Source organism: Erythrolamprus reginae, chromosome 1, assembly GCF_031021105.1.
Source record: "Erythrolamprus reginae isolate rEryReg1 chromosome 1, rEryReg1.hap1, whole genome shotgun sequence".
NCBI lineage: Eukaryota > Metazoa > Chordata > Lepidosauria > Squamata > Dipsadidae > Erythrolamprus > Erythrolamprus reginae.
In genome coordinates this window covers 339,466,100-339,483,712 of record NC_091950.1, presented here as the reverse complement: position 1 = coordinate 339,483,712, position 17,613 = coordinate 339,466,100, and the positions used below count along the sequence as shown (strand labels likewise).

The 17,613-nt window shown below is 39.5% G+C and overlaps 1 protein-coding gene across 3 annotated transcripts in view; it reads left to right on the top strand.

Moving 5' to 3' along the window:
- Positions 1–17,613, top strand: part of RGS7 (regulator of G protein signaling 7) — a 225,059-nt gene that overhangs the window by 168,410 nt on the left and 39,036 nt on the right. For all 3 annotated transcript variants that reach the window (XM_070740653.1, XM_070740662.1, XM_070740670.1), the window contains 4 exons: positions 320–371; positions 14,266–14,330; positions 15,869–15,945; positions 16,048–16,129. In XM_070740653.1, coding sequence (XP_070596754.1) covers positions 320–371; positions 14,266–14,330; positions 15,869–15,945; positions 16,048–16,129 — 276 coding nt within the window. The remainder of the gene's footprint in view (positions 1–319; positions 372–14,265; positions 14,331–15,868; positions 15,946–16,047; positions 16,130–17,613) is intronic.

Here is a 17,613-nt window from a genome sequence, read left to right as displayed (position 1 = left end):
CCCAAGTCCTCGGAGAAGGGCGGCATACAAATCTCATTAATAAATAAATAAATAATAAATAAATATCAAAAATTCACAGCCTTAACATTGTCAAATAAAAGGAACTGTTGAGAACAAGGTGGTATTTAAACAGAATGAAATTAATAAATTAATAAACACAGTTATTTAAATATGCAAATTTATTCAATCAATAATTTCCAAGAATAGCTAATTTTATCATATTGTATAGCTGTCCATCTCACAGTGACTCAAAAATGGACATTCAGAATATATATCATGTGTTGCTTTGTCCATTTTTTTTCTTTGTTTTGTTTTGCAGACACCCTATTTTTGGCCATCTAATTGTTGGGAGCCGGAAAATACAGATTATGGTCAGTGTGCATCCCATTTCTTTCAGTCTGGAGTCTTGCAGTGAATGAACTAATCTGTTAATTTACAGTTTATAATTAAGCAACTCGTAGCTGTATTTTTCAAACTTAGAACGAGAACTACTAATGCTGAGCCCCAAATTGGCTTGGGTTCACTAAGTTTACTAAGGTGGAGGTCAAATCTTTGCATGGATTGCGAATACAAAAAATGCATCTCCTTTTGCAAAGGTGTGTACTATTCAGATCCAAAATAGACAAAGATACTTTGGATATGGTGTGGACATCTTATTGCACCTATTGGGTGCTTCTTAAAATGCCTGATAACCATTTGGCTCAGGAAAATATGTAGGATTGCTTCTTCCTTAGCTCAGAATGGATTTTCCTATGCCACCCATACGCAAACCAAGGGTACCATATTTTTGGAGTATAAGATGCACCGGAGTATAAGACGTACCTTAGCTTTGGGGGAGGAAAACAAAGAAAAAAGGCCTCTGCCTCCCAGCAATTTGCCAAACAGCAACGCAAACAGCACAGATGATTTATACTGTTTGCTGTGTATTTCTGTGCATGTGTGCCTGACCCATATAAATAGGAAAGAATTGGAGAAATGTACGTTATGGCAGTATATTAATCCCAGAAAGTTTTTTTAAATGTAATCACACTAACTCTTCCCAATTATTTAAATAGATCTACTCCAAACATGACTAAGTCAGGGTTTAATTAAGCTGCCTTATCTTAATACTAATACTTAATACTAAAACAGGACATTTCAGATTATACTTTTACAGATCTTTAAAATTGATGTGGCTTTCTGGAAGTATTCTCTGCTATTTAAAAGAAGATACAATAGCACCGGGCCTCTTCAGATCAAGCATTTATTTTAAACAGCTTCTTCATTTAGATTGGTCAGAACAATAATAAAGCAGTCTTTAAAAAAATAAGTCTAATAATTTGAACATTCTATAGATATTTATAGTTATTGACTTACCTCCTTGCAGCAAAAACCAAACAGCCAGTTTCAGCCTTTGCTTCTCCCTGCAGCAATTTGCCTCCGTGCAGCTTTAGTTTCACTTTCATTTTAGGAAGTGGGCTTGCTGGCAACTTCAATCAGTTGAGGGTTGGGAGGCAGATAATCAGCGGTTTGTGCTAATCATACTCTGCTGCTGTTTGCTGCAAGGAGCTAAATTGCTGGCAGGCACAGACCAAAGAGTGGGGGTCAGTATTGGGTTGCTAGCCAGTATGGACAACACTGCATCCGGTAGTGAAAATGGAGCCAGGTTGCCAGCGGGCACGTGTGCACCCCCCAGTGATATTTTGCTTTTGCGCATGTACAGAAAGCAAAATCTTGCAAGAGGATGCGTGTGTGAGAGAGATTTTGGCAATATGCCGCAAGAATACCAGCGACTGATTAGGTCCCACAGAGTTGGCCTTCTCTGGGTCTCATCGACTAAACAATGTCATCTGGCAGGTCCCAGGGGAAGAGCCTTCTCTGTGGCGGCCCCGATTCTCTGGAACCAACTCCCCCCGGAGATTAGAACTTCCCCCACCCTCCTTGCCTTCTGTAAACTCCTTAAAACTCACCTCTGCCATCAGGCATGGGGGAATTGAGGCATTCCCCCCTCCCCTGGGCCTATATGATTTATGGATGGTATGTCTGTGTGTATGTCTGGTTTAATAATGGGGTTTTTAAATGTTTTTTAAATTTATTAGATTTGTTATGATTTGTTTTATTGTATGCTGTGAGCCACCCCGAGTCTACGGAGAGGGGCGGCATACAAATCTAATAAATAATAATAATAATAATAATAATAATAATAATTTTTAAATCTCTATTTTAGAATCTCTATTTTAGCAGATAGTGCATCAAAACGTATGGCATTTAGTAATATGCAAAACACCTGTACATATTGTTTTCCATAGGATATAATATTTCAATCTAGTGAATTATTTTATTTTAGATTGCACAGCCTGAATAATCCTTCAATCAATTGTCCATGTGTTTTTAAGTATATACAGTACTGACTTCCACACCATGAAAAGTTTCACATGTTAACTATTATTAGACGTGACTACATTAAGAATGGCACATTCTGGTTGTTTTTGTTATATAGAAAGGAACCCAACTGCTTAACATAAGGTAGCGTTTCCTTGTCTTCAAGAATTCATTACTGAAAAGCATATTCTGAATAACGTGGAAGAAAGTTACAGGGAATGAATTAATACCGCTAGCCACACAGATATAGAGCCATTTAGAATTTTGAAGAGAATTTTGTGAGTCGTTCTTTGATTTTTTCACCTCAAAATTATGAACAAGCTCTGTCTGAGGTGATATCAAGTGATGCATTCCTTGAAACACATCATTTAATGCTGCTTTGATTAATATCTGCATATATAGAAGATAGTTCTGCCTGGGCACCCTGGGACTGATTATTATCACAACAGCCCCAGATAAGTCTGTTAAGTACATATCGATACGAGAGCCAGATTAAGTCACAATTCAAAGTGTTGGTTATGACCTATAAAGCCCTTCATGGCACCAGACCAGAATATCTCCGGGACCGCCTTCTGCCGCACGAATCCCAGCAACCGGTTCGGTCCCACAGAGTTGGCCTTCTCTGGGTCCCATCGACTAAACAATGTCGTCTGGCGGGACCCAGGGGAAGAGCCTTCTCTGTGGTGGCTCCGACACTCTGGAACCAGCTCCCCCCTGAGATTAAGATTGCCCCCACCCTCCTTGCCTTTCGCAAACTCCTTAAAACCCATCTCTGCCGTCAGGCATGGGGGAACTGAAACATCTCCCCCTTGCCCATATTGTTTTGGTGTTAGATTGATTGTGTGCTTGTTTTTTAATATTCTGGGGTTGTTTTTTATGAATTTTTTAGCTTAAAATTGTAATTGGATTGGTGGGTATTGGATTTCTTATTATGTATTGTTTTTACCTTGTTGTGAGCCGCCCCAAGTTTGCGGAGAGGGGCGGCATATAAATCCAATAAATCTAATCTAATCTAATCTAATCTAAGTCATCCTAGTCTAGTGTTTTGTTTCTCACTGTAGCCAACCAGTTGTCTGTTTGGTGCTGGCAAGCGGGAGACAAGAATGGAGTGAAAGTAGAGGAATTAATAGATTATGGGTGGATCAAACTGAAAGCAAGGGAAATCAAGTGGTGAAGAGGAATTCAGAAATGCACAGGCAGAATGAATGCTTGTTATCCCCTTCTTCAAAGCTGGCTATAAATCAAAGAAGAGGAAAGTGCAGCTGAGAGTAGCTGTTCTGGCAACTTGCATTGAGATAGAAAAGTGAGGTCAGTGCAACTAGTCATGAAATAGATTCTTTTTGATTTTGTGGGCTAGATTGGGGTTGCTTTACCTAGGCCATAATTCTATGAGTTGCAAAGTGCATGTAACCCTACCTCCCAGCATGCGATGACACATCCTTTTTTTACTCTCCCCAGGCTTTGGAGCCTTTCTAGGAAGTGGCCTTTGCCAACGGCCTTCCCCAACCCTCCAGGGGCCCTCCAGAGGCAGAAAATGGCCCACCTGCCAAGTTCCAATTGAATTGGAAGGCCCCCCCTCTTTTTTTGCTCTGCCCAAGCTCCAGAGCCTTTCTAGGAGCCTTGGAAGTGTGAAAGCGGCCTCCCCCACCTTCTGGGGGCTACCAATGGCTATTTCCCAGCTCCCAATGGGCCCAGAAGGCCCCCAAATCAGCTGGTTGGTTATGTGCACCGGACCTGAGCTCATGTGCCCACCAATATGGCTCCACATGCCACTTGTGGCACATTGCCATAGGTTCGTCATCACGGGCTAAGGCCCTTGTGATGAACATGATTAAATCCCCCTTTCAACTTGTGTGGGTTCTTTTTTTGCAACTTGGTCATCTTTTATTCTTACAAATGAAAGCATATATACGTGTCCCAGGATAATGTTGCAGGATCAAATCTGGGTCGATCACTGGGACCAGAGGCTTTTTCTTTGGAGTTTTCAGACTCATGCTGGAGCCCTTCTTCAGGGAACTTCCCTCTAGCAGAATGTGTGCTGTTCTGTGTGTAGTATTTATAGTGCTTTTTGTAAGTGTCTTTTTAAAGACGTTGACTGGGGGGTGTTGATGGCTGGCTTTTAAGTCATTAGCTGTCATTTGCTTGTGCTGCCCAGCCCTCGCCTTCTGAGAACTTGATAGGCTGGGGGTAAATCAGCACTGCTGTTGACTGACCTAGGGCCATTTCAATTCAATTCAATCCAATTTATTAGATTTGAATGCCGCCCCTCTCCGAAGACTCGGGGTGGCTCACAACAATAATAAAAACAGTATAACAATGGAACAAATCTAATAATAAAATTACATTAAAACCCCCCAACAATTTAAAAACCATACAACACATACATACCAAACATAAAATATAAGAAAGCCTGGGGGAGATGTCTTAATTCCCCCATGCCTGGCGATATAGGTGGGTCTTGAGTAACTTGCGAAAGACAAGGAGGGTGGGGGCCGTTCTAATCTCTGGGGGGGGGAGTTGATTCCAGAGGGCCGGGGCCGCCACAGAGAAGGCTCTTCCCCTGGGGCCTGCCAAACGACATTGTTTGGTTGACGGGACCCAGAGAAGGCCAACTCTGTGGGACCTTATCAGCCACTGGGATTCGTGCGGTAGAAGGCATTTCCCAGTTTCAATCACTTTCCTGTCTGTTTCTGTGCCTGGTCATCCAACATTCAACTTTACAGCAACTAAGATCATTGCTTTGAATCAATGTTGACTCCTGTTCACAGACCTGGACAAATCCCTGCAGTTTTCTTGGCAAGATTTCAGAAGTCATTTGCTTTTGCTTGTTTTCTAGGACCGAGAAAGAGTGGCTGTCTCAAGGTCATCCAGTTGATTTTGTGCCTAAGGGGAGATTAGACCTCATAGTCTCCTGGTTTCGAACCACTACACTAAGCTGGATTTTCCAATTAGTCCTTTCTCCCCCTTTTTTTTCTTTGTTCTCTTCAACTGTCTTCTAGGTCTGTGATATTACTATATATAATAGCCAGTGGTGCTCATTCCGGGAAAGTCTATAACACATGCCTCTCCCACCATACTAGGGTCCAATCTACTATTCCCATACTTGGGTTTATTCATTACACAGAGACATCCCTCATCTCCCACAGTCCTTCCTTTGAGACTGTTTTTTGGAGACACACTGTCCCCAATTCCAATGTAACCCAGTGAGTCTTTAAGATCAATAGCTTTCAATAGAGTCGGCTTTCTATGAATTTATCCAGTTTCTTTTAACATCATCCATATTAAGTGGCCATACCATAAATTAATTAATGCACCATGTAAAGAAGTGGTTTTCTACTTGGTATGTATTTAAATAAGTTCTTACTGTTCCCTTTTATATTTTTTAACCACAAATTCCTCAGACCCACTCGCTTTGTATGTTTCTTTTTCCGTCTCTGTTTCTGTGTCTGTCTCCACATTCCTTAATGTCCCCTGACACATTTTCTGTGCTTCCTTTAGTCTTTTTATTATTATTATTAGAACAAGCTTTCAATTTCCTCAAGGAAGCCTCCTTAACTTTTCCAGCTCCTGGGGATTATTAGAAAACTTTGACTTCCTTGGATTGGTTGATCTTTTATTCTTCAAAACAACATGCCCTCTTGTTCTTTGATGCACATTTGAAGATAATGATGACTAGATGGAATAGCAATCTGGTCAAACAGATATTAAAATTTAGTAGGGTATAATTGTTTTAATGGAAGTAATGTCTAGTATTCTACTTCAATCACTGACTCAGCTTCCACTATATATAGAAAGCTGTGGGTTTCCTGCAAAGTAAATGCAGATAAAGTATAATTATTCCACTTGTTTGCTCATAGTTTGGAATCTCATAATGATCTGGTCTCTACTGGCCAAAAAGACATGCTAAAATAAAAATAAAAACAAACATATGGCTTTGATGAGCTTGAAGGTACAATTAAATTGCTGACAGTGGAGCAGAGGGGAAAAGCAAAACATCTCCAAGTAAATTTAAAAAGCGTTTGTTGTGTTGGAATGTATTTATAATCTGTTGCTAGGAAAGAACAAGTGTAGAATTTAAAATATGTTTCTTTGTAGAACTTCTTAATATTAGACTAATCTCTAACTACATTTAACTAGATTTAACTACAGTGTAATCTTGTTTTTTCATATGAATTTGTTATCCTACTCTAGTACCCATGTTTATGTGTAAACATAAACATGGTGTGCATAAGCGCACCATTGTGCCCACCGTTCCTGTCCTACTGTCCTATTGTCCTTTTTTTATCATTACTTTTTACTTATGTTTATACAAACTACTATCCTATACATACTTGACAAATAAACAAACAAACAAATAAATAAATAAATACATAAATGTTTAGTCTACGAGTCTACGGAAAGGGGCGGCATACAAATCTAATAAATAATAATAATAATAATAATAATAATAATAATAATAATAATAATAATAATAGTATGCAGCAGGAATAATGTGTGTAGGAGTATCCAACAAAACCTCACACTATTTACAGAACAGGATGCTGTAAGACAGAAAGTTTATAAAAGTAGTGCATAAGGATCCAAAAATGGCAGAAGTTAATTCATGTCTCCTATCTCATATGTAATATACAGTAAGAAGCCTATTTAATCTCTTCCTTAGTGCAAGTTGAAAATATATTTTATTTATTTATTATTTCGATTTCTAGGCCGCTCTTCTCTGGAGGGTGGCCTACAACATGAAGAATAAATACATAAACATAGCACAGTCAAAATCAAAGTTAAAACCAAACCAATTTAAAAACTAAAATCCATTAAGCATACTAAAATCCAATTTAACAAGGCTAAAACCCATATCATTAAAACCATTCAGTCACATTAATCCACATCTCTGTCATAATGTGGGCTGGAACAGAATATTTATGTTCAACAGCCCCAAGGCTGCTGGCAAAGGTGTTTTTTCTTCAGCATCTTCCGAAAGGAAGAGTGGGATATATTGGCATATCACGATTTGGGATGACAGGATATCATTGGGCAATGCGCAGAGTGCATCTTTGGCATCAATTGATCACCTGTTTCTTTAGAAGCAGCCTTTCCTAGCTGTACATACTGTAACAACATCCAGCACAACCTATTTATTTGTTTAATTATTGATATAATTTGCTTATATTTCTAAGATAGGGCAGATAACCTTTTTGTGGGTATTGATTTTTTTAAATGTTTTCAAAACAATTGTTTTCCTCCTCAAAGGGCTGCAAAGTTATGGCACCATTGTAGTAACTTCAGTAGAATTCCCAACCCCCCCTCCCCGTTGTGTTGTTCTGCTTATTTTTCTTCTTTATAACTAATGTGTAAAATCTGTTAAAGAAAAGCATGCTTGCATTCTTCCTCTGAAAACAATGGAAATTGAGGCCAGTATAATTCTGCAGATTGCTATCAAGGCCTGCTGAAGAAACAGGGAGCTGCTCTTTTCTCCATGGGCTTCTATTATAAGAGCTCAAGGTAGACCATGCATAGCCAAGAGGATCCCAAGCTGGGCTCTCTTTTCAATCATATTAGGGGTGAATAATTTTTCAGGGTTTGAAAGAGACACTTAACTTTTGAGGAATGTGTCAGGCGCCAATAAATAAATGAAATTACACACAAACAAAAAAACAAACGAGAGAAAGAAAAAGAAAGGAAGGAAGGAAGGGAGGAAAGGAGAGAGGGAGCCATACTTCCAAAAGCTAATATGATCAGGACAAACACATGGAGTGAGGATAACTACATTTGTTCTAAATTAAAGGTAATTCAGACAAAATCCAGTATAGTTATTCCATTTAATTCTCTCTATAATCAATATTTTTGCATTATGTCACATTGAAATTACAATTCACTGTGACTTTTGCATAGCTGTGGTACTGTCTCCCCACCACCACCACTTATATACACATCGGCATTGGCTTATATAACCTTTCAAGCAAGATCAATCTTTGTTTTTTATAGCTCTGATCAGCTGTACTTATTTATAACCCAAGCTATATACTTTGCCTTTTACCAGAAGGCAAATGGACTGATTAGAAAAATGCAACAGCGAATTAGGCTCTGGGTAGCTAATATTATAAGGAATTGTTCAGAATATGACGTTTTCTGGCTTCAGACCAGTGACTGAATTCCTTGTAATGATGAATAGCCTGTGGCACTCCATGTGCAACTCAATCTGTATTTAAACAAAAATATATCTGGCCAAGTTCAGTGCTTCCTTAAGGACTGCACATTGGCATGTATTTCTCAGTTGCTATTTCAAGACTCATTTTAGCAAAGTTAACTTTATAATGGGTCTTTTAGGAAAACAAAATGTTGTTGGCTCTTACCAGTGAAGAGCTGCAAAATTTTTAATACCACACTGTGGGCGTGGCTTATTTTGTGGGTGTGGTTTGCCAGCCATGTGACCAGGCAGGAGTGGCTTGACGATCATGTGACCGGGGGGTGGCTTAAAGGTCATGTGACTGGCTTAGAGGTGGCCAACTTGACGTCACTTACATCAAGGGTTTGGGTTAAGGTGCCTGAACTCTCCTTGCCTCAAAGAGATACAATTTCCCTATATATTTACAATTGCTGAACATCCAAAATATACTATTTAATTCTATGCATATATTATTATTATTATTATTATTATTATTATTATTATTATTATTATTATGTCAATACAACACAGCAAATGAGATCACTATGCTGGATTTCATATTTCATCACCAGTCGGGCTAAATCATAATAAGTGTGTCTTGCTTCGACCCAGCACCCTCAGACTGATGGGGGAACAGAAAAAACCATTGGAATTTTGGAACAATACCTATGGTGCTTTGTATCAGACCGGCAGGCTGATTGGTCACATTTCCTCCTGGTAGCGGAGTTTGCATTTAATAACTCCCGGCATACCTCCATAAGACTCACGCCATTTTATGCGAACTATGGCTTCCATCCCTGGTTTTTCCCATTAACCCTGTTAGATTCCCTGGTCCCCGCAGCAGAGGACTTCTTATTGGAACTGCAAGCAGTCCACGAGATTGTGAAGCAGTATTTGATTAAGGCCAAAGAGGACTACAAACGGGTGGCGGACCGGTCCCGGTGAGATGTCCCCCCGATGGCTGTTGGTGACCAGGTGTGGTTATCTACCAAACATCGCGTCGGAATTACCTCAATGTAAACTGGATCCACGCTTCATGGGCCCTTTCCCGATTGAGAAGGTCATCAATCCGGTGGCCTATCGGCTTACTTTGCCTGCCAACCTGCGTGTTCACCCTGTTTTCCACCGTTCCCTTTTGGTACCTGTTTCTCCTGAGTGCCCACTTCGTCCCAGTGTCCCTTTGTTGCCTGCCCTCTGTATTCAAGATCATCTGCCCAAGGTCATGGTCCATGCCATCTGGGACTCCCATTGGGTGAATGGTTGTTTTCAATATCTTGTGCAATGGGTGGAGGTTGAGCCTGACGATTGTCCGTGGGTGGAGGCTGCCCTGGTTGATACTCCCGTCCTTGCTGGGCGTTTCATGACCAATTTCCACAGAAGCCTCATTCCTTGCGTGGGAGCCCGGGGAGGGTCCTTCCGGGGGGGATGGTGTTGTGGTTGGCTCTGGCCCAGCTCCTGCCCCAAGGAATGTAGAGGTGGATGCAGGGGAAACATCAACATGTCATAGGCCTGTTTTATTGCCGACAATCAGGTAGTGCAGTTTCCTCGGACGAAGAAGAAGGTGGGGGTGACTTGGAAGAGGGGGGCTTGGCACACAGTCCAGGAAGCCAATCTCCATTATCTTCGGTTGATTCGGATGAGGAAGTGTTAGACCCAGCATGCACAGAATTATGCATCGAAGAGACCAATTGAAGAAATATTAAAAGAGATAAGAGAGGCCACCTGTGTTTGGGTGGGGCTCCAGTAATTAGAGCTGCTGATATAAATAGCAGTGTGCTGGCTTGGCCATTGTGGAAGAATATCTGATCGTTGTTCTTCAGGACCGTGCCTTGATGTTTCCGAACTTTGTTTGTTGATTTTTCACGACTTGGAAACCAAAGCAGAGCAAAGTGTGTGTGTGTCACTTCATGGAAGAAGGAGGGCTGTGACATTTCTTCACAGCTGTTAGCTAAGTACTTAAGGACTTATTAAGGGGATTGTACAGCCTACAAGGTTGTTTTGGGACTAGTGCTCCTTGCAATACAAAAAGGGTACTTTGTTTCTTTTGAATTTTGTGATAAAGAACATTGTTTTTGAACTTTCAAGTGGGTGTGTGTCTGAAATTTTTACCCTTGAATTTTCGGGGGGACTCATACCAGAGAGCCCGGCAGAACATGAAGAAAGAAATGTAAATTCATGAACACAGGCTGAGATATTTATGAAGGTGGAACTCACTTTGTATCAAAACTTGTATAAAAGGTAGACGAAAATAAGACTTAGCCCAACACAGAAAATATAATTAAACTTAATACATTTTGAATATTTCCCAAGGATATAGAAAATATCATAGGACTGTTTCAGCGGGCTGATTTTGGTCTGCCTTTAAGCTTGAGTTACCAGATTTAAGTATTGCCCACAAGATCATATGCTGCAACTTCCTTCCGGTCAACGACTACTTCAGCTTCAACCGCAATAACACAAGAGCACACAACAGATTCAAACTTAATATTCACCACTCCAAACTTGACTGTAAAAAATATGACTTTAACAATCGAGTTGTTGAAGCCTGGAACTCATTACTGGACTCAATAGTGTCAACTCCCAACCCCCAACATTTCTCCCTTAGACTCTCCATGATTGACCTCTCCAGGTTCCTAAGAGGCCAGTAAGGGGCGTATATAAGTGCACTGATGTGCCTATCATCCCCTGTCCAATTGTCTTTCCTTAACTCATATATCATATATATTCTCTCCTTATCTCTTATATCATATATATTCTCTCCCTCTCATCTACTCTTCTTTTACTTTCTATCGTTATATATATTACTCAATGCCTATTCTCTTCCATATGTATTGTATATTGCAGTGATTTTCAACCTTTTTTGAGCCGCGGCACATTTTTTACATTTACGAAACCCTGGGGCACATTGAGCCGGGGGGGGGGGGGACTAAAAAAAGTTTGGACAAAAAATTATCTCTCTCTTCCTCCCCTTCGTTCTATTTCTTTCTCCCTCCCTCTTTCTCTCCCTTCCTTTCTCTTTCTTTCTCTCTCTCTCTCCATCCCTCTTTCTCTTCCTTCCTTCCTCTTTTTTGCTCTCTTTCTCTCTCCTTCCCTACGTCCCTCTATGTCTTTCTCTCTCTCTCCTTCCCTCCCTCTCTTTCTCTCTCTCTCTCTCTTGCTTTCTTTCTCTTGCTTGCTTTCTCTCTCTTTCTCTCTCTCTTTCTTTCTCTTGTTCTCTCTCTCTCTCGCTCTTTCTCTCTCTTTCTTTCTTTCTCTCTTTTGCTTTCTTTCTTGCTTGCTTTTTCTCTCTCTTGCTTTATTTCTCTCTGAGCTTCGCGGCACACCTGACCATGTCTCGCGGCACACTAGTGTGCCACGGCACACTGGTTGAAAAACACTGGTATATTGGACAAAGAATAAATAAATAAATAAATAAATAAATAAATAAATAAAAGATAAGAAAACTGGCAGAGTTTGTATTGACTTACAGACAAATTTGAGGGGGGGTTTCCCCCTGATGTACCAGCTTTTTTAAAAAAATCTGTTCTTGGCTGAATTGGATTGCTAAATTATCCTGACTACATTTTTTAGATAAGCATTTAGAGCAGTGTTTTTCAAACCTGGCAACCTTGAAATAAGGGGACTTCAACTGCCAGCATTCTCCAGCCTGTATGGGAATTCTGGCAGCTATGGGCCTAGCATCTTAAAGTTGCCAATTTTGAAAAACATTGATTTGGTGCTTTATGTAGAAATTACATTGTCAAAGGGTCCAGAATTATTTTTGTGGACAAGGTTGTTTATGTGAAATACCTACTAATGTCCTGTTTCAAAATGTAAACATATTCCTCCTCACTCTGAGGTTTACTGGTCTTGGGGGAGATTTGCACCACAGTCGCCATTGAAATAGAATAGAATTGAATTCTTCATTGGCCAAGTGTGATTTCGCACACAAGGAATTTATCTTTGGTGCATATATTCTCAGTGTACATAGAAGAAAAAGATACATTTGTCAAGAATCATGAGGTACAACACTTAATGATTGTCATAGGGTACAAATAAGCACTCCGGAAACAATATTAATATAAATCATAAGGATACAAGCAACAGCTTACAGTCATACAGTCATAAGTGGGAGGAAATGGGTGATAGGAATGAGAAAAAACTAGTAGTAATAGTATTGCAGACTTAGTAAATAGTTTGACGGTGTTGAGGGAATTATTTGTTTAGCAGAGTGATGGCATTCGGGGAAAATAGATCGAATAAATTGACTGAATAAAAATAGATTGAATAAAAATAAATTTAAAGAAAATAGGCTGAAGGAGCACCAAATATTAACTGTTTTACAAGAATATCAAACAATAGCATACATTTATTTCTTAAGCAATTTAAAACCTTACATTCCAAGTGGCAAAAGCTATCTGTCAATGACTATTTCAGCTTCAACCACAACAATACACAAACATACAATGTATACAAATTTAAGGTAAACTGCTCCAAACACAATTGCAGAAAATACGACTTTAGCAACAGAGTGGCCAATGCCTGGGATACATTACCTAATTCTGTGGTTTCATCCCCAAATTCCCATAACCTTAACTTTACTGTCTACTGTTGACCTCACCCCATTCCTAAGAGGTCTGTAAGGGGCATGCATAAGTGCACCAATGTGCCTAGTGTCCCCCATTTATTTGTATTCATTTCCTATACTTATAATTATGTTTATACTTATAGCTGTTGCCTTATACATGCTTGAATGAATGAATGAATGAATGAATGAATGAATGAATGAATGAATGAATGAATATTTCTACCCTTGTAGTCCTTGGCTTTCAAAGTCACCTCTAGGCATAGGTTGTAAAACTCGCCAGACTTTGTAATTCTTTTTTCTTTAGTAACAGTGCATTCTTTCTTAAGTAAATGGCAAACATAAAAGCAAGCAAACAAAATTTAGTTGTTTTAATGGAACAATTTAATGGAACTGGAAAAGCTACAAAAAGGGCAACAAATATGATCAAAGAAATGCAGCACCTCCCTTATGAAACCATGCCTTGGTCTCTTCAGCCTTGAAAGATGGTGATTAAGGGGTGACTTGATCAAAGTGTATAAAATCATGCATGGAATAGAAAAGGTGGATAGAGAAAAATTCTCTATTGTGTGATAGAGAAAAATTCTTTTCTCTATCACACAATACTAGGACGCAGCGGCACTCCCTAAAGCTCATAAGTAAGAAAGTGAGGACAAATGAAGGGAAATATTTCTTCACCCAGAGGCTCATTGGTTTATGGAATTCACTTCCAGAAGAGGTCGTGACAGCTGTCAGCTTGGATAGCTTCAAGGCAGGATTAGACAGATTCATGGATGTCTAGTGTATTGGTGGTTATTGAAATGGATGTCCAAGTTCTGCCTCTACGTTGGTTGAGGATGGCAGGATTCCCTTGGGTACCATTGTTGGGGGTCAAGGAAAAGGAAGGATTTTGCCTTCTCTTTCTGCTCAAGATCCCCGTGTACAATTGGTGGGCAGCTGTGTGACACAGAATGCTGGACTCGATGGGCTTTGGCCCAATTCAGCATGGCTCTTCTTATGTTCTTAATGCTTTTGGGCAGATCATCATGTTTTCAAAAGAAATACAGGCAAAAATGTGATAGTCAGAACATTTTTACTCAATGAAGCACATATTAAAGTTTTAGGTCTTGATGTCTGGGCTTTGAGATAGTATCAGAGATAGCAAGAAATGATTGATATTTTTTTGTGTGTGTTCCAGCTGTTTACCTCTGCAAGCGAACAATGCAAAACAAAGCCCGGCTTGAGCTAGCAGACTATGAAGCAGTAAGTACCTGGATCCTTTCCTAGAAGCGAGGCTTGAAAATTGGGTCATGTGACTTGGATACTCTGCCAGAAACAAAAGCAAAGCCCTTGCAACAATCGTGGTCTTGAAAAAAACCCCACGATATTTGGGAACTTAAAATTGCTGGCAGGCATTGATATTGGAGTTTCACAAGCACATTAAAAAGAATGGCTAAAAATTCTATGGGATAGCATTGTCTAAAAAGATTGAAGAGCACCATGGCAAAAATAGAGATCATTTCACTTAAATTGCAGAAGACTCATAGTCATCCTCAAGAAGAGCTCTAAAATGTTCAGAAACATTGGTAACAACCAAGGATTTGTGTTAGAGAAAACTGCTTTGGTCTATGTTGACTCTAACTCAGAAAGCTTCATCACAGAAAAGCTCACTCTGAATGCTCTACTTACACTGTTTAAAATGGAGGGTGTTTTCTTTTCTTTCCATTTCAAGAATGTAGATTGGGAAATCGGTGCAATTTTATTTTACTGCCAACCTGTTTATTGGTTGTACCCACAGTTCAAATAGGACACAGTGTGTTTTACTATCCCAAAAGAATGCATTTAGTTCTCAGAGCCCATATATATGTAGCATGCTAATGTAGATGGGGAAATTGTGCATTGATTTGCTATGGAAATGAAGGAACAGAATTGTTGCATCTTTCTAGGTGAACACAGTATCTTTTTTTATTTATATAGCAATGTTTAGAATAGGTCAGATCTGTGGGAGAAAAACCACTATTAACTGATTAAGATGTTTCCAATAAAAAAGAAAACAAAATTCACACCTCATTTAGGACTGGGGAGAGAAGGCAAAATTTGACAAGCATAAATGAATGCCTGGGGAATACAGGGTCTGTGAATTGAAACATTTCAGTGAACAAAGACGTAGCTTCTTATTTTAAAAATGATGGGTATATCCAGAGGTCGGTTTCAGCAGGTTCTGATCAGTCCTGGAGAACTGGCTGTGGGAATTTTGAGTAGTTCAGAGAACCAATAAACAACACCTCTGACTAGCCCCACCCCCTTCTATTCTTTGCCTCCCGAGTCGCAGTTGACGGGGAGGAAATGGGGATTTTACAGTAGCATTTCCTTGGAGTGAGGAGGGAATGGAGATTTTGCAGTATCCTTTCCCTACCATGCCCACCAAACCACGCCCACCAAACCACGCCCACAGAACTTGTAGTAAAGAAATTGAATCCCACCACTTGGTATGTCCATTTAGTTTTCTTTACATTGGTCCTGAAATTGATGACTGTTATCTTCTCCCAGGAGGTATCTTCAGCTTTAGTCTACAGTTGTGAAGTTCTCTGGTGGTCTCCCATCCAAGTACTAACTATGTGAGACCCTGCTTCGGATTCCAGAATCTTGTCACCTGCTCAGTCAAGCCTTACTTGGAATCTTGAAATGTCAGAAGAAAATTGCAATGACTTGGATCTAAATTACATTTATGTAATGAAGATTTCAAATTCTCCAAAGTTTTTCCTACTCAAGAAACTTTCTAATATGTACTGTGTTTACAGGAAAGTTTGGCCAGGTTGCAACGAGCATTTGCACGGAAGTGGGAATTTATTTTTATGCAAGCAGAAGCACAAGCCAAGTGAGTAGCCACAAACATTTTGTTGCTTGATTTTTCATCTGCTATCTCTGGAAGCATTTCAATTTATCTTTTTATATTATTTATCCACCTCATCGTTTACAGAGTGGACAAGAAAAGGGACAAGATAGAAAGAAAAATCCTTGATAGTCAAGAGAGAGCATTCTGGGATGTACACCGGCCAGTGGTATGTAAATTAATCCTGTCAGCCTTTACATTCAGAAATGATGGTGTAGTTAGTGTATAGTTTTAGAGATACAATGGTACCTCTACTTAAGAACGCCTCTACTTAAGAACTTTTCTAGATAAGAACCAGGTATTCCAGATTTTTTTTGCCTCTTCTTAAGAACCATTTTCTATTTAAGAACCTGAGTCCCAAAAACTTCCCAGGAAATTTGAGAGTGACACAAAGGTTCGGCCAGTTTCCTGCCATTCTCCCTTTAATCCTGACCATCTTGGGCTTTTCTGGGCTGCCAGAGGAGCCTTTTGGTGGCGCTTAAGGAGGCTTTGGCAGTCCAGAGTGAACAAAGCATTTTCCTTTCTCTGGGTGCTTGGAGAGGGAATAAACCTCTGCCATCGCCCAGAGAAAAGAAAATGCTCCCTTCGCTCTGAGCAGCCCAGAGTGAACAGAGCGCTTTCCTTTCTCTGGATGCTTGGAGAGGGAATAAACCACTTCCCTGTGGTGACTTCCTTGATCTGCCTCCCATACACCCAGAGTCCCTCTTTTTTTTTAAGCCTTAAAGTTTTGGATTGTTTGGTTTTTTAAAATGTTTTTTATTGAAATTCTTTAAAAACATTAACAAAACATAAACAAACATTTGCAAAACAACCAAGATACAAAAATAAGAGAAATCAAACAACACAAAAGAAAAACACAATTACAAATAACAATCAATATAAACGTACATCACAGAAGGAGGAAAGATATATATTCATCTATTAATAATTATAAAAACTCGTTCTATCACTCCTTTCCATTCATTTAAATTCTGGCAAATACAGTTGGCATCCCGATTAATTATTTTGGTTATTAATTTTTACCTGTAAATCAATTATTATTTCTACCGCCTTACATTAATTATATATTCAATACTTAGACACCTTCTTCGGCAGCTACTGTCCTCCTCCTCTTCTTCTTCCTCCTCCTCCAACCCAAATTCCGAGCTTTTATTTCTTTCCTAATGGGTTTGCATGCATTATTTGCTTTTACATTGATTCCTATGGGAAAAATTGCTTCTATGTACAAACATTTCTACTTAAGAACCTGGTCACGGACCAAATTAAGTTCTTAAGTAGAGGTACCACTGTATATTATTCCCTCCTTCTCTCCCTCCTCTCTTTCTTCCTCTCCCCCTATTGACTCATAAGACTTCACAAATGCAGAGATGCTGACCCCCACAAGTAAAAAATGGCTGAACTCTCTCCAAGCCATGGCTGCCACCTGCTCTTTGAGCAGGAGTCTTGAGTCTAGGAAGACTTCCAGATTGCACTCCAGATCTCTCTGGAGCAGTGCCTCTCCATCGAAAACTAGGGATGGAAGAATCTTATCTCTGGATGGTTCAAATAGGAAATAACTGGATTATCTGGATTAAAATAGGAAATAACTAATTACTAAATAACAAGTTACCATTGGACAAAAATGTTGAGATGTGAAATCAATGAAATAAAATT